The 25849-nt window shown below is 41.9% G+C and overlaps 1 protein-coding gene across 1 annotated transcript; it reads left to right on the forward strand.

The window, feature by feature from the left end:
* Nucleotides 1-379: 379 nt before the first annotated feature.
* LOC148861278 (uncharacterized) lies at nucleotides 380-14566 on the forward strand. The gene is made up of 9 exons (XM_088941790.1): nucleotides 380-1374; nucleotides 2084-2292; nucleotides 2496-2622; nucleotides 2921-2965; nucleotides 3068-3193; nucleotides 3323-3424; nucleotides 3511-3728; nucleotides 5192-7034; nucleotides 13530-14566. The coding sequence occupies exons 1-9, from the start codon at nucleotides 775-777 to the stop codon at nucleotides 14157-14159; spliced, it is 3900 nt and encodes a 1299-aa protein (XP_088797916.1). The 5' UTR covers nucleotides 380-774; the 3' UTR covers nucleotides 14160-14566.
* The last annotated feature ends 11283 nt before the right edge of the window (nucleotides 14567-25849 follow it).

The following is a 25849-nucleotide window of genomic DNA, read 5'->3' on the forward strand; positions in this document are numbered from 1 at the left end:
TGGGTGATATCAAAAAGGCAGGAGATGTAGTATGAGGGTGATGTGGCTTGTGGCCTAAATTATGGTGGAATGAATTCTTTTGGTATAGTGAAGCTAACGATAAATCTTGCTTCTTTCTTTGACATTTAAATGATATTTTCAATTTAAGTATTAATTTCCTTTCATCTAATCAATTTTTGAGTATTTAGATGGTTGATAAAAAAATTAAATAACATTCACAAAATATTTATATCTTTTTATATATTCTTTAATAATTAATTAATCTTAAATATTAAATTAATACATTTTGAAAATTAGGATACTGAATCATCTGGGAACCAAAAGGCCTACCAATTTAAAAGTTTTCTATTTTTAAGTTATTAAAAAATGGGGATAGTTTAATTATTTTAGGCGAAGAAACTTTGACCTCGTGACGGAAGCGGTGCTAATAGTACCAAGTGATATGCAGGGAAAGTATTTTTCTTTTTTTTTGGCTCTCCCCTCTGTGCGAAGTGGAGCAGCCAGACAGAAATATTCAAATAAAAGAGAAGGAAACAATGAATTGGGTAGTCCTTTAGGGTTAGGGTTTAAGCCTTTATCTGGGGTGTGGTTCAGCCAAAGCCACACTCGGGAACACCCTAAAACCCCAAATGTTATTTTCTTGACTTCTTCCTTTCGGTTCAATCCCTATCCAGGTATGAGGCTTGAGTTCTGTTCGAGATGGATTAGGGTTTCTGATGCGATTTTGTTAGTATAAGCAATCTAAACCCCAAACTTATTTTGGGGTTGTTGAAGATGGGGGAGATGGACGATGATTTTGGCGACCTCTACGCGGATGTAGAGGTTCAAGTAAGTGCTGCCATGAAAACAAACTCTAATTTTAACCACTTGTACATAGAAAAGGAAAGTGAGGACGACGGTGATGGTGTTAGAGAGGGTCATACCTTTGATTCGAGTTCGAAGAAAGTCGATTCCGTCAGGGAGGAGTTGGTTCTCCACAGCGACAACACTGATGCAAAACAGGAGAATGGAAATCACAGTGCTAAAATTTTAAACACCTCATTTCTGGAAGCCAATGGCGGAAAGGAGTTTACTCTCGACAATGGAAGTGATAGCGAGGATGATTTGCATATAGTTTTAAATGAGGAGGACTGCCGCACGTATCCAACTATTAGGAGTGTAAATATGGGGAACCGAAGAATGGCGGAGGCTAGTGACGACGAGGATGATGATCTGGTGATTGTTACGGAGGCAGACCGCTCAAGTAAGGACCGGAAGTGGGTTGATCAGGTGCAACTGTCAACCGATGGAGTGGAGCAGGTGCCCTCCTCTTCTGGTGCTGAAAGAGTCAATGCGATGAAGGGTGGCTATCTTTCGCAGTATTCTCAATACAAGGTACTTCATTGTTCTCCTTCATTCATTCTTTGAATGATGAAGATGTTGATGCCATAGTACATGTTGTAAATTGGTTGCATTAAAACGTATGGAAAAGGTTTAATTTACGGTCAATGAATGCAACCTTGCTAAAAATATTTGAAACTACCCAGGAAGTTGGTATCTTCACAGTTAACATGGATGCACTGTTCATGAATATAAAGGCAACATTTGAATTGTTCATTTCCCCTTCATCTTCTTTATTCCTTGGGTAGCTATTTCTCCATGAAGAAATTCAGTTGCACTTCCGGTCATGGGCCTATCAACTTAAACTGATTTACCTGCAATCCTGATACATGGTTATTTCAATTTCTGTTCCTGGTATGCAAATGAAATCCAACATAATGTAATTACTAATTACTTTTCTAAAATCTTATGTAGAAGTTTGATTCCTCTATATCTTTTTCATATTCAATCTGGTTGAATATTTGCTAACTCCAATCATTAATCTTGCAGGCTGGATTTCATCCTGTTAATGTGAACAAAAAATATTGTAGTTCTTATTATTACATTTTTCTCATTTCACTGTCATTATGCATATATAATATTTGTTTCTGTTACTGGAATGTATTTCCTCCCATCTTTTATATTTAAAATAATTTCTTGGTTGTAAATGTTATTTGTAATTTTCATTAATTGAGTGGTTATTAATTAAGATGCTGTTATTCAGTATGTAAGATCTCATGTAGCAGCGCCATTGAATTCAAAAGCTAGTGGTTATGGGGGAACGGTTTCCTCGTCTTCTCCATTGTTGTCTAGAGGTGACTTAGATGCAAGTAATCAGCATATGGGTTCTGGCTCAGGCCCAATCACTTCATGTATTACAGCTGTTCCATCAGTAACTTCAAGAGGACGTGATTTCTCTCTACCCTGGTATAGGTAAGTTATGCCTCTATCTCTTTCTAAGTTCATGAATTTCATATTACTCTTACAGTTGCTATCATTTACAGTTTATTGGCAGGACAGTTTATATGTTTAACTTCATTCTTTGTTTTCTATTCTAACATTATTTCAATTCCTATTTAAATTGTTACTGTGTTTCAATGATCTTAATGTCCAAATCATAATCAATGTTTTCTCAGGACAATATTAGATGTAAACATTGAAATGTTCGAAAGGAAACCCTGGAGGCAGCCTGGAGTAGATATAACAGATTTCTTTAACTTTGGCCTGGATGAGGAAAATTGGAAAGATTATTGCAATCGCCTGGTACTTGATGTTGCCATTCTTTTATGTTGTCAAATCAGATTATTTTAGACTTCAGATTTTATCTAGTATGGAGACGTGGTGCATATGCTAGCAGATACGAATCCAACATTATAATGGTCTCATTATTGGAAATTTATGCTCCAAACCAACTTAAATTATATCTAGATTCTGGCCCTTTTTCTTTTGTATCTTCATGTGCTCTTATGCCCTAGTGTTGGAATACTGGCTTGAAATAACTTTGATTTTCTTTTAATTTAATCTAATGGAAGATATAAAACTTGTGTTGATTTTTTATCAGGAACAATTCCGTCAGAAAGCTACCATTCTGACTAGGCCTAATCGGGTAGGATATTCACATACTGATGGAGATATTTTGACATTAGCTATCTGTATATCATTCTATAATGTTTACAATTTCTAAAAACTTTCTAATTTATTTTGATAGTTGCATCAAGACGAGACTGAGAATCGTCCAGAAGCTGTGGCTGGGGAAAGCTCTCAAATTTTAGATGGTGAAGGGATTTCTTTGCCATTGAAGAATACCGGTGGGGCAGTGAGACTGTTGGAAATGGTATGGACCATGATGAATATCAATTTTCCTTTGCTCTATCTATTTCATTATCTGTTTAATCCAAAGCCTTTTGGAGGAACTGAATCTTTGTTGTTTCCCCATTTTGACACTTTTGCATTTATCATTCAGCCAAAGGGCAGAGCAATTCAGGTTGAAGGTGGAATTGGTGAACGCCGACCTTCCATTGATGTAAGGCGCCCAAGAAATCGTGATTCTGATGTTGTGATAGAGGTAAGATGACACTTTGAAATTTCCACCTATCTTCCAGTTCAATTGTCATTCCTTTTTTTGTTCCTTATGCATATAGTTTGGATCAGATTGCTGTGCAGGATTCCTTGGAGGATTCCTTTGGATCAGACAAGGAAAAACCAGGAAATATTGATAATTCTGTCCCAGAGTTATCGGATAATGTGGATTCTGGTAGGGATAATAGCAGATACATTGAAGATGAACAGTTTGTAGAATCTGTGGATGGAGATAGTGGAAGGTTTAATGCACGTTCTGCAAAACATACTGGACAGTGCTCTCTGACAAGGTACAAGTCACATTAGACATTCTTGTCATTATTTTTTATTAGTCCAAGTTCACATTCTTCAGATGATGCACAAGAATTCTTTTTTCTTCATATATCATTCCATTATCAGCACTATGCTCTCTGCTTGCATGATTGCCCCTTAGTTAATAGGGGAACTCTCAGTGCTTTAAAAGTTAGAGGCACAACAAATGCAAGGGCTTGAAAATTCCAGAGGTGCAAGGCACAAGGTGATACCTGTTCCCGAATGAAGCTAGGCATAACTTATTTGGTTTTCACTCTCTCTTGGTTGCAACACTTTAGGTTGCTAGGGCTTCACACTTCAGGTCAATGTTTTGAAAATCGTAATCATATCGTAAATTGTAGAGAAAGTTGAATCAAATCGAATCGTGAATCGTATCATAAATTATAAGATTTTTTCTATTTTTTATAAACTTGTCAAAAAATTAAATATAGATATATTAAAAGGTTAAATATATATAGGAAAGTGATTGTCCCTTATTTTTGATCTTTATATACCATATATGTACCTAAAATAATAGAATTTACCTCTTATACAATAGAAGCCTGAGATGATATAATCAAGTTTGACTTGAAAGTAAACAAATCCACATATAATGGCTCTTTAACCTACATATGATGCAAAATAAATTCAATTTCTAGTCTTAAATAACATAAAGAAATAATTTTCTAGTAAGGGCTTTAAAAAAATCTCCATTGACAAAACTAGATATAAACAAAAACATAACAAAGTAGAGAACTAATTCTTAATTGATTTATTTGAATAGTAGTGAATCGTAGAAAGTGTAAGATTTGTGAATCAAATCACTCAAACAAAAATTGTAAGATTTTTGTAGAAAAGGATTCGGACATAAGATTCGAATCAAAACCCTTGGGATTCATGATTCAAATCGTGAATTGTATCCTAAATCGTAAGATTTTGACAACATTGTTCAGGCATGTTTTTGTTTGTGTTTCTTTTAGAAGTTAATGCACCATTAAAATGTACAGGGCTAGATTTTAATATTTCAATGTTTAGATCATTACCTATAGGGAAAAATGCTTAACCCTAGACAACAAGAGATTTGAGATTTGTTATAGACTTGGTTTTAAATGTTATCTAGTTTTTGTAGCCTGGACATAATAAACAGCAGATGTTCCTTCATCTTAAACATTCCATTTTCAAGTTGGACAGGGCTTGAATTTCATTGGAAGCCGTCTTGTTGTTCAAATATTCTTCTACATGTAGTGTGCTAGTTGTTCACATGAGGCATTGTTTGTTTTATCAAATTCCAAAATGTAATGTAATCATGAGATTTTTTTTTTAGTTTCTTTTTATCATATCCTCCAGGTAGTAATATATGCTTAATGCATCTAAGAAAATGACTACATAAATTTTGGTTTCTGGGGATTTTTACCAAACTGCTGACAAGATGCATATATTTTTTTTGTGATATGAATATTAGGTGTTCTCAACCAAAAGCCGCATCTACTGCATTATTTCTGGATCCTGATTGTCAAGGAACTGAACATATTCATGATGTAGATAAGAAAGCAAAAGAACATATATCTGAGGAAACTGAATCTGTGGGAACAGTTATACACAGTAAGGAAGGGGTTGACAAGAGTCCTTCCAAAGCAGAACCTTGTATATTGGAACCAGAATCATTCCTTGGTGAACAAGATCAGCCTGGTTTAAGTCCATCCCATCTTGATAGTCATTCTGAATCATCTAAGACAGCTCTTGGTATGGACTTGAATGAAATTAAGAAGTCCAAAGGAGGGAAATCATCACTTGCCAAGTTACGGAGATCAGTGAAATCTGACTATGATCGCACTAAAGATTTGGAAAGTAATAGCAGCAAAACAGAATCTGGCGATTGGAAATATTCCTCCAGAAGCCAAAGCCCCATTGAAGATGAGCAAACATTGTGTAGTAGAATGAGACTTCGCAGTGTGGCTGAACTGAAGATTCACCCAGATCATGAGGTGGCTCCTTTAATTGATAGGGAGGACCAATACAGTAGGGATTGTGTAAAAGTAAGACATCGAGAAAGGAAGGACTGGGTGTGTTATAATGGCTCTTATTATGAAAACTCTTCATACTATAGAGAAACTGGAACAGAAAATGCTTATCATCATGGAAGGTTAGCAGAAAAGCAGGGAAGACATGACTATACTGAAGTTTACCATAGGAAAGGTCATCAACATTTCAGAGATGAAATGGATCCATATTTCAGAAGGCACTGGTATGAAAAGGAGCATTTTGTTGAGCGATTTACTGCTGAATACAGAAAAATAAAGCAAAAAGAGCGGTATTTTCAAGAAAGAGAATACACTGATGAGGAGATAAATTCTCTTCCTTATAACGAATGTGCCTGGTCCCCTGGAGGACATTCTTCCTTTTACAAAAACAAAGAAAGGCACACTTTGCGACTAAGGAAGGGAGATGATGAATGGCAACTTAGAAAGAGGGTTGAAGATGACAAGCTAATGCATGAAGATAGATATAAAGAGGAAATAATTCATGAAAAATATGGAAGATATGCATCATATGATGGCAGAAGAGAAGCATTTGAAGAACTGCATGAAAGCCATATTCCATATGGTGGAAGAGGAATTAAAATTTCTAGAAGTGAGAGATATATTGATAGTCCCTGCTCTGATATGGATGATTCATTGAGGTATGCAAGACATGATGATGAATACTGGAGATGTCCTGATCATCACTCTTTGTCTTCTCATGGTCACAGGCAATCTCCTACTCTTAACGGTAGAGGATGGCGTGGCACAGACTCACCTAGGGATGATGTTTACCATTCAAAGAACTCAGATGAAAGATGTGATGGTCATTGGAGGAATATGCACTCTGAAAAGCATTGGTTTAATTCTATATGTAAAGATAATTCTGATGCCAATTATGTAGCTGATTATACTAATGACGAGACTTGTAATGAGAGAAGAAGAAGAATTAATGGGCAATTTAAAGCATTACATTGGGATGAGGATGAACCAAGTTATAGGCACCGAGGTCAGGATAATATATATGTGGAGGAGATGTCATTGTATTATGAAAAGAATTCAAGGCATGAACCTGTTCGTGTTAGACATGAACCTACTCATCATGAAATGATTATTGATGATTACCATTTAGAGCAGGTTCGAGCGAAAATGACAAGAGAAGATAGAAATTGTGGACTTAATAACGGATTTAGTTGCAGTTTTGATACTCATAGAGGTAAGCGTGGTCAGGCAGTCCTGAGATGCAGGGATTCGGTTGACTTGCATGTGATTGGTTGGGAAGGAAAGGTAAATTTGGGGAAACCATGGCTAACACCTTGTATCGCTATAATTGTATATTTGAGTGCCGCTTTTAACATGTTGAGCGGGCCATTGTTGTTTTCCTTGAAGCTATACCTATGCATGTCTTCAATTAAGTTCTTCATTTCTGTTAGGTTCTTTTTTGTTATTTCATGTACTCTGCTTTATCAAGCTCTTTCCATTACTACCATGCCTCAAGTGTTTCAGTGTCAGAAATGGTCATGCAAGCTATGGAAATCTCAGGTTAAAAACCTGAAGCATGTAGAGAAGATAAATGAAGTTTGGAGATCAATGAAATTTCTTCTAGCTTTTACCTTTCTGGAATTTATTACTTTTTTTTCCTGGATTTTAACAGCGAGATTAAATTGACCTTATGAGGTGCTGCATTCACTTTGGTCTATTTTTTGTTGGGTTTGGCATATGTTCTTTCTCTTGTCACCTTTGTTGATTTTATAAAATAGTTATGTGTTTTTTCTTTGATAGTTCTTTTAGTAAAAAATGCTTTATATTACATTGTATACTTGTAATTGTATCTGAATGGATAAAATACACAATCGTCTTTGGAATTACCGTAGGTTGTAGACATTCTATTGTGCCAGAGTAGTAGCACATTCTTTTTATCTACTGATGATGTTAAAACTGTCTCCTTTACCTTTACTATTCCTTGTATTATATTTTGGCCATTCATTAAAAGCCACTCTTTTTCCATGGCATGCCTGTAAATATGCCCCCATATCTAAAAGCTCTTTTATTTTACTGGGAGGACAGGTATTGGTGGAACCATGCCAGATATCTCCTGTCTGTTTACAAAAAAGATTATCAAATACAAAAAAATGAATTAAAACTTCTTCCTTTAAAAGATTTATGAATAGGCAGATAGGAATGCAGCTTTCTCACTTATCTTTTGTACCACTGAATCTACCGTACTGCACTTGTTTTGGAAGGCCCTAACATTCCTCTCTTGCCATAATACCCAAAACACAGCTGTTGGTACTATGCTCATGCAATCCTTCCTCTTGCTTTGGCCTTCCAACCTCCAGCCCTTTTCTGCATATGAGGTAATGAAGGCTAAAGCTTAAAACTGACATGCAAGTGGAGTTGTTGGAAACTATGAGGTTTCTAGAAGTTGGGCATTTAAGCTAGTCTTTTTCTGGAAGGCTAAAACTGCATTGTTCTCTTCTAAGCATTATGTTTTTTATTCTTTTCCTGCATGTATTCTATCGACCACTGAATTTCCACTTATAACAGCCCTTTAAATATTATCCTGGTGTTTTCCTCCAGGTACCATTAGTGAAAACTATCCTTTAAGCTTCTGGCAGATGTCTATATGCCAAACTTGTGTTTTAGTGTGTTTATTAAGTTTGAATATTTTGTTCTTTATTTTATCTGGCAATAATTAAGGTGGTTTTTCTGTTTGTTATTTGAACCCTCCTAAAAGTAAAGACTGTTAAAGGTCAAATACCTCTTCAACTGTCTTCTTGGCTGTTACACTATTCGTTTTTGTATGTGGATAGTTTGTCATATTTACCACCACCATGACTGTTTGTTCTGGAGTTGAAATGTTAGGATATTTTGCATTTGGTCAACTAACTCAGTTTTATTCAAGTGAAATGATGAGCATGATCTAGCATGACGTTGGATGGCATTCTGACAGCAAACAATTAAGTACAATAATGTTCCTTTTTTCTAATATTTTGAAGGGGAATATGGAAATAATTGTTTAAATAAACTCCATGGTGAGTGACTTCCATGTTAGTAATATTGTATTTATTGGGTGGGCCCAAGTTATTACTCATTAGTGCCCTTGGTTATACTCATAGCACATATAAAGTAAAAAGAAAGTGAACTATGGGGCTAGGGCCAGCTGAAGTCTACAAGGGGTTCATACATGGTGCTATATGTATTTTTATACAGATCTTTTTCAGAATTATTAATGTTTTGATTTGTTACAGAATAAAGTTACTTTAGTGTCCTTGAATGTTGGTCTAATAGATATTTAATCGTACTCTAGGAACTTGGATCAGGTTGCCTGGAAACTGTAGATATCTATAGATTTTCAATGCAGTGGGAACCTTTTCCTCAGCGTGATGATGTAATCTTTGAAGGCACCATTCGTGGTTAGGACATTGTTCACTGCTTCAATATGTTAATAATTATTCATTGTTTCCAATTCACATTACTGTTACATGGACTCCTTTGAATGCACAAAGCATCCATATCTGAGTCAAACACATTAGCTTTTGATTCTATGAATTGTTCTGTAGCAATTCTAGGTTTCTTTTTTTGCCCTTTCTCCCTCTTAGTTTTTTTGGCATTAATTAACTTAACATTCAGAAGCTACATGTTTTATCTCAGTAGCAATCATGGCATTTTACATTTATATATCTCAAGCAGCCCTTGTTTTCCTTGCTTTCTTTTGGTGTATAGTTCCTTGAATTCTTATAAGCAAATATATGCTAGTTTCTCTTATCATTGCATGTAGTAATTGCCTGATACCATTAATTTTGTTGTATTTGAAGTTTTAATAATTGAGAAGCGATCACTGTACGCCACGGGTGCATTTCTTGTTGATGTTTATCAACCATAACTCTCTAAAAATAGTGCAATAAGATTTTATACCACTATAACCATATATGCCTACTCTAGTACCAAAACTGCACTTTGTAAGTCCGGAGTGTTCCATGATATGAATGCAGAACTTAGCAATGCAGAGTCCGTTGTAGAGATTGTATTACAAGTAAATTTGTTTATCAAAAAAATTGTGATACAAGGAAATTTGTAATAACTATCACATTCTGTATAGAGTAAATTTAGATGCTCTCAAGCCTATATAGAACCACAAGCTGGATAATGAGACCTCATTTTGCTATGTTACAACGTTAATGTCTAGTTGGTCTAATTTGCAGTCTTTGTAATTTTCTTCACAAACTTATGCTATTCTATGCCTGTGCTGGTGGTTGGATGACTATTCCTTAAAAGCTCCAATGGATGAGCAAGATTTTTTCTTGATGGAATACATGCAACTTTCAGATTGCCATCATATATGAAATTGGAACACATTTTGTAGTGCTGATATACAGAATCCTAATATCTGGTTGATGAGTTATGGTGATTCATTCTAGTAAGGTTATGGGACACAAGCAAATGACATTTCTTCTGAACCTGGTATTTCTTTTAGATATCCGTGAGTTATACCAGTTTGAGATGAAATCATGTTTAAAATTATATTTCTAAATTGTTGTTTTATGCATGGCATTGGTTGTGGTTGTGCAAGCAACCATCAATTGGGTTGTGTTGTGGAAGAAAAATCCTGGATGAGTTACTTTCAGAAATGATGAGTCACAACCTATTTGAAATGTTCATAGTCCACTCATAACCTTTGAAAGTCATGGGTATGGTGAAATGTTCATAGTTCATCGATGAGTATCAGTGCACCCAGATACACATGGATACACTGATACAAATTAGTTTTGAAACTTAGGGATGATCCTTGGCATCTCAGTGCTTGTAAAATCACAAGGTAAAAAAAAAGTGTATCAGTGATATTGATACAAACCAATACCCAACTTTGGGTATTGGATGTATTGATATTTTGATCCTTGCTTAGGGATGAATCACATGACAGAGAGTGGTATGTTGTAACCTGTGGTGACATGTTTATGAATATGATGAAACATGTTATTTTCAATCCAGCTAACATTGTCATACTTCTCCCATAAATGTAGATGTTGGTGCATGTCTATGAAAAGAAAAAAAATAAACCACCTGTTTCTTACAAGGACTGCATATGTTTATGTTCAAACATTGTCTTTTTCACTATTATGTTTTGATGCAATCCTTAAGTGAGAGGCAGTATTGAACTTGTGAGTGTTTTAATAGATATTCATTAGTATTGTTATTGTTGGTGGTGGTGCACCTGATGCCTATGTTTTCTAGAAGGCATGCTTATTTGTGCAACCAAGGCAAGAAGGCATGTGGCTTTTTTGAACATAAGTAATGCAACTCTCAAAAGGTGCATGGTTAGCTGAGGTGCAAGATGACCTAGGTGTATGCTTTTATATGTTCGCTTTTGTAATTTTGTTTTGGTATACTCTTATATATTTCTAACCCTTGCTGACAAAAAAAAGTTTCTAACCCTTGTAATGGTCTATTAACTTCCAATAACTTATTAGCTTTTAAAAGAAACAATAACAAAGACATTTTGAATATTTGAACTTAGGGGTGCAATTTGGGTTGGCCCGAGTTAACATTTTACACTGTCCACTCAAATTTTGACAAAAGTCCAACCTGAGCCCAACCAAGTTGCACCCCCTACTTAAATCCTACATTTTGCAAGTAGGATCTTAGATGACTAAAGTTATATTAAAGCAGCAGCAAAGGTCAGACTGATCTCTGATCCATATCCAAAAATTAATTGCAACCACAGTCACAAATTTTATGTACTGCCTCTGTAAAGGCTCCCACTGAAATGAGGGCTTTCCCTCCTATTTTCTTTTGTTTGTACAAATGTACAATCCACATGTGTAATAGGTATGTATAGTTTTCTTCTATTGTTCGTTCTTTACTAAAACAGGGGCGCATTGTAATGAGGGTTTTGCCAGTTTCCCCTCTTTTATTTATTTCTTCTTTCCTGCCTAATAGGGTCCAACCTGTTCCTCTTTGAATTACGTGTTTTGTGGTCATTATGAAACTTTAAACTTTTATTTTGACCTTCTTTAGACATTCATGGATTTATATGTCATGCTTTAAAAATAAATGAATTATCATTTATCGTATTATGCCATTATGGAGGTTTTATGTGCTTTTTATTCGATATGGAATCTAAAATTGCATATTTATATGCCAACTTTTCTATATTATTTATTTTTAGAAACTTGTGCCTCTGTATGAAAAGAATATATACAAAATCTTTCACTGTCCTATATCTTCAACATACACAAAATCCTTACCTCTGATGATGAGATGTAGTCAATGTATCCACTTGAAGAAAAAAACACTTCTTAGTGAAGACCCGTGCATGTATCTATCTTTGAATAGTAATTAATTAATTCATGTGTATGTTAGGAAAATAAACCAAGTCATACAATTTTCACTGAAGCAGCAAAAATAGCAGTTTTTTTCTATTCATTATAGCAGAGACCTCATTTTATGCATGTGACTGCATAAAACTGAAATTCATTAATAAGTTGTGAAGTGCAATTATAAAAACATAAAAAAGTAATAAGAGATTCAAATGATTTTATATATTGATGGTCAGATCTGGTGACTTCTGTTATTTAAGTTAAGCTAAAAGAATGATTGCCAGTTGCTGCCAAATTTAAATATTGTTCCAACTATTTGGTATAAATGGCTATGAAAGGAAAACAAGAAAACTTGGAGAGAGAATTTGGGGGATAGGATGGGCAATGAGTTTTACAATTAGGTGAGGGATAAGAATAGGAAGAGAGGGTGGAATTTTCTTTAAGGGAAGGTTCTGGAATTTAAGTGAACCATTAGGAAGTGAAATGTGAAGATAAAATTACATCCTGGTTTGGTGTCTTATGCATGAGGGGATCCCACACAATTCATTGTCAGATTGCACCTAAGTGAACAATTAGCAAAGTTTTTTTTTTTTTTTTTTTTTTTTTTTTTTTTTTTGTGGTTAGTTAGCAAAGGTTGACTGTAGGTTAACTATGGCACATTTGTTATATTTCTAAAATTGCATATTAGTTTGCTTGAAAGCATTATTTTTCCTGGAATCGTTCATCGGAAAAAAAATCATCTCTTGATATATCAATAACTTTTTGTTTTCATGGTCAAGCATGTCTTGTTAATTATTTTATTTGTTTGAGAACTGAGGGCAACATGTTGGGTGTTATCTCTAGATGTGGCATATCGTGATCACATTTGAGAGATGATCACCTTATTGTGTTCTCTTTTTTCTTTTTTACCTCAGGAACCTGAGTATGGTCTTGTACTTCTAGATTATATTGAGATGCTAATGGAGTTTGATTGACTTGTATCTAGGGTAGGGTGTGCCTCAGCTCATTCTGCTTTGGGGAATCCTTTGTCTGCATCATAGATTTACTTTTAGATTCATAGATGTTATGATGAATTACAGTCGTGCTCAAAACACTTGCAGAACACATTTTTTGTTACTCATTGGTGGTAACAGTTTAATTGGTGCCTGGTGGCCATTAATGGCCCATCTATTCCAAAGTCGGGGGCAGACAGACAGCCAAGTTTCCATTATATTTTGCAATTTATTCTCGGGATTTAATTATGCATATCTTTTTAAAACTAAGTTTGTATTCCTGTGGTAATTTGATTTGACTTTGCAATCCTCAGCCGCTAATGTGCTTGTTTGGCATCTTTATATCCTAACTGATTATTTATTTCTTACAATATTATTTTTCTGTCATCTAAGGTCAATATCCAATTTTTATTAGCTATGTATAATTCCAGATATCTGATAGTTCTTTGTGCCCACCCAACTCTCTGCAGTCCTCTGTTAGACATTCCAAAGCTGGGGATGCAAGACACAAGATTGGGCATGATAACAGGGATCAAATGGTTGGTAAAGGGCATATGGTCTTCAGGAATTCCAGTGAACCAGACATGGTGAAGACAATTCCAACATACAACTCTCGAGTTGAAATTGGAAATCTCCATGGCATCAGCTCCAAGATTGAAAGATTGGGTCCATGTGATTCGAAACTCTCCAGGGATTATAATAGTGGGAATTGGCTTGATGATCCACTTGTGCTGGATCATGATGATTTGAGCCTTGAGGAGGGCCAAGTAGTAGTAGAACCCGTGAAGAAGGTGGAACACATGGAAAGAAAGAAATTTTCCAATAATGCAACACAAAAAGGTGATACGAAGGAATGTAGATCATATACCACTGATGCTGCAAATGAGAATAAGTCTGTTGGGGGTTATGATAACCATCGGATTCTGGAGACTATAGCAAAGATGGAAAGGCGAAGGGAGCGTTTCAAGGAGGCTATTCCATTGAATAAAGAGGTGGCCCAGGTGGGCAAGAACCCCAAGCCTGAACCTGATCCTGTGGTCGAAACTACTGAAGTTAAGCAGCCGAGGCCAGCCCGAAAGAGACGATGGTGTGGAAGTTAGGTGTCCAATAAATTTACAACAAATCAGGTTTCCTTAGAGGAAGATACACATGGGGGGAACATATATCCTGTACCAGGCTACCGTCAGATTGTCCAAAAGGGAACTCGAAATTGAAGTAAAACTGATCGGTTGGAACATTTCTCAAGAAGTTGAGGGCATACCATTTTTGATTTAAAGATTTTATTAAATTTGATGTATAAATAAATCTGGTGGGCGGAGAGCCTGGGCTAAAAATTACAGTCTTGAGGCTGTTAATGCCCTAATTGGGGTCTAAGGGACCTGTGTTGGAAAAAGCTCCTGATTGTATTCAGATGGCCATTTTTTTTCCAATGAATTTTTGTCATACACATTTATTAAGCATTGCTTTACTGGTCTTTAAAGGATAAATGATAGAATCATTCAAACAACTGCTACTTGAACTGCATGGCATTTTCAAATGCGTCTTTTTGATTGAAATTGTTAAATAGAGGATCTTGATCCTTTGCAAGACTGCGAAGTATATATATTTTAGCTGTTGAGGACTTACAGCTTTTAATGAACGGGAAAGAAACTCGTGGCTTCTGAGTTGTCGGTGCAGCCTTTGTTATTCTGTCTTTCGGAAGATGAATGACTAGGGGGAAGAGGTGAAGCTTGCTAATGGCGGGTCAAGATGGTGGTCTCTGAGAGCTTGCGGAGGGCTTATGTAGAGTCTGGATCTGGTAGTAACACTGGGCATATTCAGTGAGAACTTGCTAAATATTCTGTCACCTGTCGCTCCATATTGACTCTGGTTCTTGTAAGGCTCCCTTTGGTTCGTGGAACTAGGGGTTTGGAACCGGACCGGACCATTCTGATTCCAATTTCCAACCGTTTGGTTGGATGGATTTGGAGTCGAAATTTCATTCTCGTTCTTAGTAGAGCGTGGAATGGTCATTCTTTCCCCATCCTTGGGAATGGGAAAATTTTCGATTTTTTATTTGATTTAAGCTTAGTTTGGAAGGAGTATAAAAACAAATATGTATTTGTATTCCTTCCAAACTAAGAAAAAGACCGTACAGCTAAAGTGATCGTCTTTATTGGATAGATGTCGGTATCTTTTCTTTTATATATGTCACATTTTAAAGTTTTGGTCCCCAAAACTTTAAAATGTGACAATTTATCGTTAACTAGCCCTTAAGTGACATTTGAAAAAGACACAAATATCCTTCGAGTGTCATCTAATTTTTTTTATCACCCATCCAAATATTGACAAAAAATTAACAGTCTCAAATCCTTAACTCTTCTATTTAAGAAAATTGGGATCACGAATGCCACTTAATGGCTGATAAAGAAAAAATGCAAGGACTTGGGATTTTTAATTTTTTGTCAACGTTTAGATGGTTGATAAAGAAAATTAAATAACACTTGAAGAGCATTTGTGTCTTTTTCAAATGCCACTTAATGGCTGGTTAACAACTAGTTAATGACAGATACTGAATTGTCACGTTTTAAAAGTTTGGATACTGAATTGTTGCATTTTAATGTTTGGGGGGACCAAAGCGACACTAAGCCCAAAGTATAGGATACTAATTGAGAATTTTCCCTATGAAAAATATGTCCTAAATTTGAAGGCCTGAAACTGTCAAATAGGATTCTCTTTGCTTGACAAATGTTGCTTTGGTTTGGTTTTTGATTAATGAAAAGATGAGATTAAAGAGTTTGTTGCCCCGTAGGATGGAAAATATGGAGTGATGTATTTAGAATTTTATGTTATAAATAAAAGTAAAATTCCATATGTTGTATGGAGCAAGAGTATTGTTTGATTAAACAATAATATGCTCATAGATAATATAAAAAACAGAATGAATAAGATTAGAAATGAAGTTTGTTAGACCTGGCAATTGGGTTGGATAGGTCGGGTTTGGGTTGGGTTAAGGTACTTCGGATTGATTTCGGGTCGGGTTGTCAAATGCTAGACCCTAACCTTAAATGTTCGGGTTAGGGTTGACCCATGGGTCAATTCAGGTCATCCCAAAATATAATTGAAATTAAAAAAATAAAGAAAAATTATATGAAGAATTCCAAAATTAAAAACATTAATCTTAAAATTTTAAATATAAAATAAAAAACTTGAACATTTAACAATTTAAACAGTAAACAACAAAAAGTAAAGACTAAATAGAAAAAATTAAAAAGTAAAAACTTCTAACAATGCATAAATAATTTCAATTAGACTTGACAATCGGGTCAATGGATTGACCGATGACCCAACTCAACCCAAATCAGTTTGTTTTGGGTCAGGTCAGGTCAGATGGAACTTACGGCTTGGGTCAACTTTTTGCCAGTCTGGAGTCTTTGATAATATGATAGAAAGTAGACTAAAACGTGTTTGATTATGTGCATGGAAGATATTAATACCCATAAGGCTTCTTTCATTTTTTCAGATGGGACTCTTACCCAATCCGATCTGTTTACAGCCCTGTTTGGGTTTCTTGCTTTATTATAGAACGTATGATTAATGGAGGAAATAGGAAAATATAAATACGAATCGAATGATTCTAGTTCCAAATTTGATAATTGATGGAGCGCGATCCGGCCGGTCTTAGCTGTTCGCTGTCTTGCTTTCGAACGAGGTAGTAGGGATCCTGAAACGGGAGAAATGGGAAAGCTCCGGGGGGAACCCGGTGTAGAGGCTCCGAAGCTCAAGTTAGAATCTTTCAAAAGCAAGGTAATATCAGATAGCGCAAAGTTTTTGCATACCTCCGTTGTCGGGGGGGCAGGGGGCTCTTATAGTCGCTTCGCGTACTCGTCCCGAGGCCCTTGTTAGATCGGGTATGATTACTCTTACGCTTGTCAACTCGGCTGTCGTCCCTTCTGCTGAGACAGAACCGTCACTACCTAACCGTCTAACTGGAGAAGGCGGCGTCAGTGGCGGTGGCAGGTGGCCGTTTAGAGTGCGGCTGCCAAAACGTCAGATCCCAAGTCAGTCAGGCGTGGAGCCCTCGGGCACGGAATTCCCTGGTGCCAGGCATGGTACGACTTGTTTGGCTTTGGTGCCTAGAAGATGCGAAGTGCTGAGCAAGGCGGTCTTGAGCTCGGAGGTATCCCGAACTGCAACAAGGTGGGTCAGTTCGGCGAAGTGTGTCCCGAGTTGTTACAAGGTGGCAGTTCGGCGAAGTCTACCCCGAGCTATTACAAGGTGGCAGTTCGGCGAAGTCTATCCCGAGCTGCTACAAGGCGGTTTAGTTCGGCGAAGTCTACCCCGAGCTGTTACAAGGTAGTTAGGCGAAGTCTATCCCGAGCTGTTACAAGGCGGTTTAGTCGGCGAAGTCTACCCCAGGCTGTTACAAGGTGGTTTAGTTCGACGAAGTGTGCCCTTGTTCCCGCTTAGGCTTGACCCCTTTTGTCGAGCTGTCGTTTCTGCCACGTGTCTCATAATAAAGAGGTCGGGCCAAATTTTCCTTCATCAATTGCCCCCCACTCCTTGCGTCGAGGGCCTTGCCATGGTATGGGGAGTTTTCAAGAGGTGGTTGTAGATTTGTCCCGTCCTTCAAACCTTCACTGTATGAGACGCTTTTGCTAGGGTTTTCGGTTTTCGAGAAGGCTGGAAACGTGCCTTACTCAAGAACGCTGGTGGTTGTGACCGTGCGTTTTAAATTTCAAACCAACTCGCGCCGCTGGGACGTGACAGCGGGTCATTTCAAAAAAGGCACGCCACTGCTGTACGTACGCCGTCGACTGTCAGGGAGACGTGCGGCGCGTCAGATTCGAAAAGACGCGTGTCGAAGCGACGTCGATTTCAAAAAGACGTGCTGACGTATTGCTTTTTTCAGAAAGACGTGCACCAATCACGTCTCGACTTTAAGGGTTGCAAGATTGGCAAGAACGTGGGCCGTTGGATCGTCTTCAGTCTACACGGTCGATTCTTGGTTACTGTAGCTATAAATAGTGGGGGACCCCGGTTGGTTTGTCACTTCTGCGGTTGTCTATCGAGTTCGCGTCCAACCTTCCAACTCGCATCCAAGTCTCTTCCAGCTCGCGTCAAGGCTGGTTATACAGTCTTTACGGTTCTTTAGCTTGTTCTTCAAACTTTCTGGTGAGTACTTTCTTGAATCTATCTTTTCCCCAATGTCTAGCTTTGATAGCTCAGACGATTCTTCGAGTAGGGCCGACGTAGGTTCCACCAACCGAGCCGTGTCTCCAGACTGCCTCAGTGACCCCGAGGTGGAGCTTGAAGACTATGAACTAGTGGGTCGAGTTGCTTCGGGCAGTTTGGCGTCTACCTCCCGCCGAGGTCGGATGCTAGACAGGTTTGGTCCTTCGACCACGACGCTTGAGGGGCTTCAATCCATACTTCTGTCCTACAATCTTCCTGGGGGGTACACATATTTCATTCCTTCGGGTAGCTTTCCTTGGGAACACAGTCCCGACGAGATCGTGATTTTTCGAGAGCAACTCGCCGCAGGGTTGCGACTTCCTTTCCATCCCCTCCTCGTCGAAGTCATAAACCACTTCGGTGTCACCATTGGCCAGCTTCATCCGAACTCTATTCGGAACCTGGTGGGGACGATATCCCTTTTTTGCGAGCAGAATTTCCCCTTGGACTTAGAGATATTCTCCTCTATCTTGATGCTCAAGAGACAGGCGGGTCCTCTTCCTGGGGGGAGACGGGCGTATTACCTTACTCCTCGCCAGGGTTTTAAGCTTCTGCACGATCTCCCTAACAAGGTCCCGGAGTGGAAGCGGGACTACTTCGGCGTGTGAAGTGCACAAGGATGGCCCTTTCAGACCGGGTGGGGTGAGGCCGCTCCCGACTCGGGCGTAACTCTTGATAAAGAGACGACGAAGGGTCTCCGGCAGTGGGCACAGCAAGGCTTAAAGTGCCACCACTACTTAACGGAGGCTAAGCTTTTTGCAGCCGGCCTGAGTTTGGGTAGGTTTCTGGCTATGCGGTTTCTTTCTTGTTCTGTTCCTTCATTTTTTCTGATGTCGAACTCGTTCTGCAGGTGTGATGGACGCGGAGAGAACTCGCGGCGGGCGTTTGTTCCAAGGTATGAAGAGGAGGAAGCGGGTCGCCAAGCGAACTCGTAACGAGCTGCCCCTGGATGAGGAGCCCTAAGCCCCAGACCATACGACAGAGGATCTGCCCGGGGAGCCCGAAGTGACTCCACCGGTGCATGAGACTGCCGGGGCGCCTTTTGCTGAAACCACTCATACGGGCGCTCCTGCGTACTCAAGTGCTCCTCACTCCGGGTCTGCTCATACGCGGGCTGGGCCCTCAGGCTCGGGAGCTCAAGGGGAATTTAGGAGCGTGTTGATGCCGAACTACGCTCTTCAAAAGAGTAGGGATGCTACTTTCCCTGAGGAGGTCGCGGCGTGGACTCATCTTCCCTTGAATCAGGTCGCTTGCCGCGCCGTAACACATGCCATGGTGGTAAGTGATTTCGTCTTCCCCCTTTTTTTTTTTTTATTCTGTTGCTTCTGCTGTTATTCGCTCACTTGTTTCTTTTGGTAGGTGAATTCTTCAATTCATGCCTTGGCTGCCCAAGTGGAGAGGAGCTCGCGACAGGCGCGAGCTGCTGAGGCTGCTGCTCATGCTACTGAAGAAGCCTTCCGTGCTGCAGAGGCAAATACCCGGGCTGCTGAGGCGGCTGCTTATGCTGTTGAAAAGGCTGCTCGCGTCGTGATGGCCAGACAGGCGAGGTCTCAGCGTGACGCCGAGGCCATGGGGGTAGTTGTCAAGCACATGGCGGACTTGAAGTTGGATTTGCAGCATCAAGTCGAGTATCTTCAGGAGGACATTAGGGAGAGAACACAGATTTTCTCCCAAGGCATTGAAGACGCCAAAAAGAAGGCAGTTGAAGACTACATTGCCTCCCCGCGTTTTGACGATCTGATGGTGGATTCTTACAGGAGGGGGTTCAAGTTGAGCCGGTGGATGATCCGAAATACATACCCCGACCTCGATGTAAGTGCCATAACCACTTCGCGCATAACTCAGGAGATGGCCAATGCTGCCGATGGCGAGCCGGACTCTGAAGGAGAGGCAGGGCCTTCAGGTGTTGTTAAAGTGCCTTCCGATGGCGAAGAAGTGGCTCCAGGCATGTAATTTTTTTTTTTTTGCCAATGTACTGTTTCTTGCAATGGAGTGTCTTTTTCCCTTGCTCATCTTTCCCCGAGCTGTTTCTTTGCCGGGTTTTTAGATTTCCGCGGTCTTTTATGCCGCAAACTGATTTTTTGCCGAGCTGATAACGTGCTGAAGTTCCCCAGCTTGCCTTATGGCACGACCTGATTTTGTCCACTTCGCTAGGTGGTTTATAGGTAGTATCGCCTCAAGTTCACGATGTTCCACGTTCGGGGCACTCGTTTGCCTTCCAAGGTTTCGAGTTCATATGCGCCCCTGAGCGCTGTTTTTACTTTATAGGGACCTTCCCAATTAGGTCCAAGCTTGCCGACGCCGGGTTCAGGCACCATAATTTTCCAGAGGACCAGGTCGCCGACTCGGAAGCTTCGTCGCTTTACTCTGCTATTGTAGTAGCGAGCTACCTGCTGCTGGTATGCCGCTGTTCGGATGTGCGCGAGGTCCCTTACCTCGTCCAGTAGGTCGAGGTTGGTGCGTAACTCGTCTCCGTTCGTCCGATCGTCGTATGTTTCTAATCGCAACGTTGGTATTTCGATTTCCACCGGGATCACCACTTTAGTGCCGTAGGTGAGGTTGAAGGGGGTTTCTCCCGTGGCTGCTTTTTCGGTCGTTCGGTGAGCCCATAAGACACTTGGTAGCTCTTTGGCCCACAATCCCTTAGCTCGATCCAGACGTGCTTTCAGTCCGCGCAGGATGGCCCTGTTCATTACTTCCATCTGACCGTTTGCCTGTGGGTGCGCGACTGACGTGAAATTTTGCCGAATCCCCATGTCCTGGCACCACTCTTGGAACTTGATCTCCTCGAAATATTTGCCGTTGTCGGAAATTAGAACCCGAGGTAATCCGAACCGACATACTATGTTCTTCCAAAAGAAGTTCTGTATGTTTCGGGCCGTAACAGTTGCTAGAGGTTCGGCTTCTATCCACTTCGTAAAATAATCTACCCCAACAACTAAAAATTTTCTCCCGCCTGTTGCTGGTGGGAATGGCCCAAGGAGGTCGATGCCCCATTGTGCAAAGGGCCACGGGCTGGCGAGGTATTTGAGGTCGGAGGCAGGTTGATGGTGGATGTTAGCGTGCTTCTGACACTTGTCGCATTTTCTGACGAGCTCGACAGCTTCTGTCTTCATCGTTGGCCAGTAGTATCCTTGTCGAAGTGCCTTTTGGGCGAGTGCTCTACCCCCCAAGTGTCCGCCGCACAGGCCTTCATGAGTGTCGCGGAGTACAAACTCAGCTTCGGTAGGTCGCAGGCACCGCAAATAGGGGAGCGTGTACGACCGTCGGTATAACCGTTCGTCTATTATGACATATTTGGCCGCCTGGCGCTGCACCCTTTTGGCGGCATTGCGTTCTACAGGGAGGGTTTCGTCTATCAGGAAGCTCGCGAGTGGATCGATCCAGCTGGGCTCTGCTTCTAAGATGGGAGCGACCTCCTCTGTCCCCCCGAGAATACTAGGCCGAGGTAAGTCCTCTATGTACACAGTTCTCATGTTATTGTGACTCGTGCTGGCTAACCGGGACAGGGCGTCGGCCTTAGTGTTTTCGGACCTCGGGATTTGCCTGATGATGTGTGACCGGAAGTTGAGCAGGGTTTCTTTTACTTTGGCCAAATATGCGATCATGGAGAGATCGCGTGCTTCGTACTCGCCGGTAACTTGGTTTACCACGAGCTGAGAATCGCTGCAGATGACAAAGTGTTTTGCCTTTAACTTTCGCGCTAGGTCCAGTCCGGCGATTAGCGCTTCGTACTCTGCCTCGTTGTTGGATGCCGCGAACTCAAAGCGTAGCACGTACTCTACTTTTGTGCCGCTCGGGCCGCATAAGACTATTCCAGCTCCGCTGCCCTACCGGTTCGAGGAACCATCCACGTGAAGGATCCAGGGCTCCTCATCCCAATTCGCTCTTCGCCTGACCAGGAGAGATGCCACACTGGCTGCTACTTCACGGGGTTCAAACTCTACGGGTTCGCCGCAAATGGGGACCTCGGGCTCGACCTGTGGGGCTTCGTGGCTGAAAGTGCACTCGGTGATAAAATCTGCCAAAGCTTGGGCCTTGATAGCGGTTCTCGGTTTGTACTGGAGATCGTACTCGCTGAGTTCGATGGCCCATTTCGTCAGTCAACCGGAGACTTCGGGTTTGAGTAAAACTTGTCTGAGAGGTTTGTCAGTTAGGACGATGACTGAATGAGCCTGGAAGTACGGGCGGAGTTTCCGAGCTGCTATTACTAGGGCATATGCTAGTTTTTCTATCTCCGGGTACCTTGCCTCTGCTCCTTGCAAAATTTTACTAACATAATATATGGGTCTTTGGACCCGGTCTGTTTCCTTTATTAGTACCGAACTGACCGCCTCGTCGCTCGCCGAGAGGTACAGTTGTAAGACCTCGCCCACCTCGGGCCGGGCTAAGGTTGGTATACTAGCGAGGTAACCTTTTAGTTCGTCGAATGCGAACTGGCAGTCCTGGGTCCATTCGAACCCTTTGCCTTTGACTGCCTTGAAGAAGGGTAGGCAGCGGTCTGCTGACTTAGATAAGAAGCGGCTTAGAGCGGCTATGCGGCCGTTCAGCCTCTGGACCTCTTTTACTTTCCGAGGTGGTTTCATATCTAGAATGGCTTTTATTTTGTCTGGGTTGGCCTCAATACCGCACCGATTGACAATGTAGCCTAGGAACTTGCCCGAGGTGACGCCGAAGACACACTTGTTGGGATTTAACTTCATGCTAAAGCGTCGCAGGATTTTGAAAACAGAATCTAAGTCTTGTATTAACTCTTGTGAAAACTGAGTTTTGACGACCATGTCGTCTACATAGCACTCTATCTTCGTACCAATCAGGGGCCGAAATAGCTTATTTACAAGTCTTTAGAAAGTTGCCCCGACGTTTTTTAGTCCGAAGGGCATGACTTTGTAGCAATACAGGCCGAACTCGGTAATGAAGCTGGTTTTTTCCTCGTCGGATGGGTCCATCCTAACTTGGTTGTAGCCCGAGTAGGTGTCCAGGAAGCTTAGCAACTCGTTTCCCGAGGTCGCGTCCACTAGGCGGTCAATTATGGGGAGGGGGAAGCAGTCTTTTGGGAAAGCTCGGTTCAGGTCGGTATAGTCGACGCACATGCGCCACTTGCCGCTTGCCTTTTTTACCAACACCGGGTTGGCCACCCAACTCGGGTAGTGGACTTCCCTTATGAAGTTTGCTGCGAGGAGCTTCTCAACCTCCTCGTCGATCGCTCTCCAACGTTCTGGGGCTAAGTTGCGTTTCTTCTGTCTAACGGGTCTGACTACAGGGTCAGTATTAAGCTTGTGAGTTATCAGTCCGGGGCTAATGCCGGGCATGTTGGCCGCGGACCAGGCAAAAATATCTAAATTTTGGAGTAGAAAACTTACCAGTTCGGCTTGTAGGGGATCTTCGATGGAAACTCCGATGCTTAGTGTGCGAGCTGGGTCCGTAGCTGAAGCCTGGATTGCAACTGTTTCTTCCGTGGGCGAAGCTCGCTCCTCACCTTGCTCCGCCGGCCGCTCCAGTTCGAGGTCGTCGGCCACCTTGGTTTTTCCCTTTAGGGCGGCAACGTAGCACTTGCGAGACTCGAGCTGGTCGCCCCGCGCTACCCCTATACTGAAGTCCGTAGGGAACTTCATGGCCAAATAGTAGGTGGAGACCGCCGCCCGTAGGACATGCGTGATCGGCCGCCCTATTATGGCATTGTATGGGGAAGGGGTCGCGACTACCAGGAAATCATGGTTGAGTCTGACCGCACAAGGCCATGTGCCGACTTCCACAGGGACAATTATTTTCCCGAGAGGCCTAACTTCCTCTCCGCTGAAACCTACCAGGGGAAGCCCGCTCCTCTTTAACTGTAGCTGGTCAAATGCCGATTTGAAGAGGATGTCCGCTGAGCTGCCCGAATCTACGAGCACACGCCTGACCTCGAAATCGCTAATCCTTAGCTTAATGACAAGCGTGTCATCATGGGGGTAGTGGACTCCTCGCGCGTCGTCTTCCGTGAAAAAGATTGGCTCTTCGGTCTTTGGCCTCTTTGGGGGGTTCCTTTCTTCGAGGGCCACTTCGCGAACTGAAGTCCGGGCTGCTGTCGAGGTACACCCCGCTACTACGGATCCTCCCACTATTACATGGATGGTTCCCCGAACTGGCCTCTCTTCCGGAGGCTGCTTCTGCAACGGTTCGGCAGGTTTGTTGCTAGACTCGGGTGCATCATTTTCTTGCTCCCCTTGCCGACCTGCTTTACTGTTCGGTGCTATGACCATGGTCTCTATGGAAACTACAATACAAATTCTTGTTTCTATCGTTCGGATTTCCCTTCAGGCGAGGCGGCCACTTAACATATGGAGCGTCTTTGATCGTCATTAAGATCTCTGTCCGCCTTGTGTTCAACGGCGTGTAGTCTGTCCGAACTGCTAAGGGGGCCCGGAAGGACTGGTTCGGCTTCGGCTCCCGGATCGGGTTTTTTCTACTCACCGGGTTGGGGAGCTCGCCTTCTCTCTTCCTTTTCTCGTTCCCGCCTTCGGTTCGTTGGTTGATCTCTTCCTCAGTCCTCATGAACTTATCCGCGAGTTTGAGGAATTCGGCCACGGTCGCGGGCTGGTTGGCCACCATGTGCCATTTGAACTCTTTGTGCGTCACCTCCCTTTTGGCCGCTGCGAGCTGCACTGCGGGGTCCAACCGTGGTATTTGCAAGCATGCCTCGTTGAACCGCTTGATGTAGCCCCGAATAGACTCTCCTTCTCTTTGGACCACTCCGAAGATGCTTTCCTCTGTTCTGGGGCACCGTCGGCTGGTGATGAAGTGTGTGGTGAAGACTTGCATGAACTGGGCCCAACACTTTATCGACCCGGTGGCCAGGTTCCTGTACCAAGTGCGGGCTACCCCCTGAGGGTGGTGGTAAAGGCCACGCACATGCACGATTCACTAGCCCTGGCAAGGTGCATTTGCGACTGAAAGGCATCGACGTGGTCGTTGGGGTCGAAGGACCCGTCGTACTTGTCCAGAGGTGGGAGTTTGAAGTCTCTGGGTAAGGGGATCGCCAGGAGTTCCGATGCGAGGGGGGAAGGAACGGAGAGAGCCGGGGTAGCCCCTACCTCGTCCGATCTCGTGGCTTTGCCTCTGACTTCCGACAAGGCGCAGGTGGCGGTCTGGTGGCTTCGCCGTCACCTTCGCCGTTGAGCGGGCCTTGTGCTGGCGCTGCTGGCCTCCGTGTTACCGACCTCGATGGGCCCGGAGTGCTTGTAGTCTGCCGCCAGGGCGCTGAATCGATTTTCGGTGAGCGGGAGCTCGGGCTTGGAGCGCCAGGGTGCCGACCTCGCGGGCGAGGTTCCCGACCCACCCGCGGGTTGCGAGGCGGGGATGACATTTCTCTCTCTTTGGCCTGGGGACGAGGCCTGGCTGTTGGGGTGGTTTTGGGGCCAGGAGGCCTTCGCCTGGCGGGGGCGCCCATCCTGCGGGGAGGCCTTGACCGGCCTCGGAGCGGGGTGGCGAGGTGGAAGTAGTGGTTGGTTCAGTGGCAGTTGGGGGAACTGCTGTTGGTAGTGATACTGGGAGATGTTGTGCAGCACTTGGTGCTGGTGAAGCTGGTGTTGCTGGA

Source organism: Nelumbo lutea, chromosome 4, assembly GCF_056320005.1.
Source record: "Nelumbo lutea isolate HS-2025 chromosome 4, American lotus-T2T, whole genome shotgun sequence".
Classification (NCBI taxonomy): domain Eukaryota; kingdom Viridiplantae; phylum Streptophyta; class Magnoliopsida; order Proteales; family Nelumbonaceae; genus Nelumbo; species Nelumbo lutea.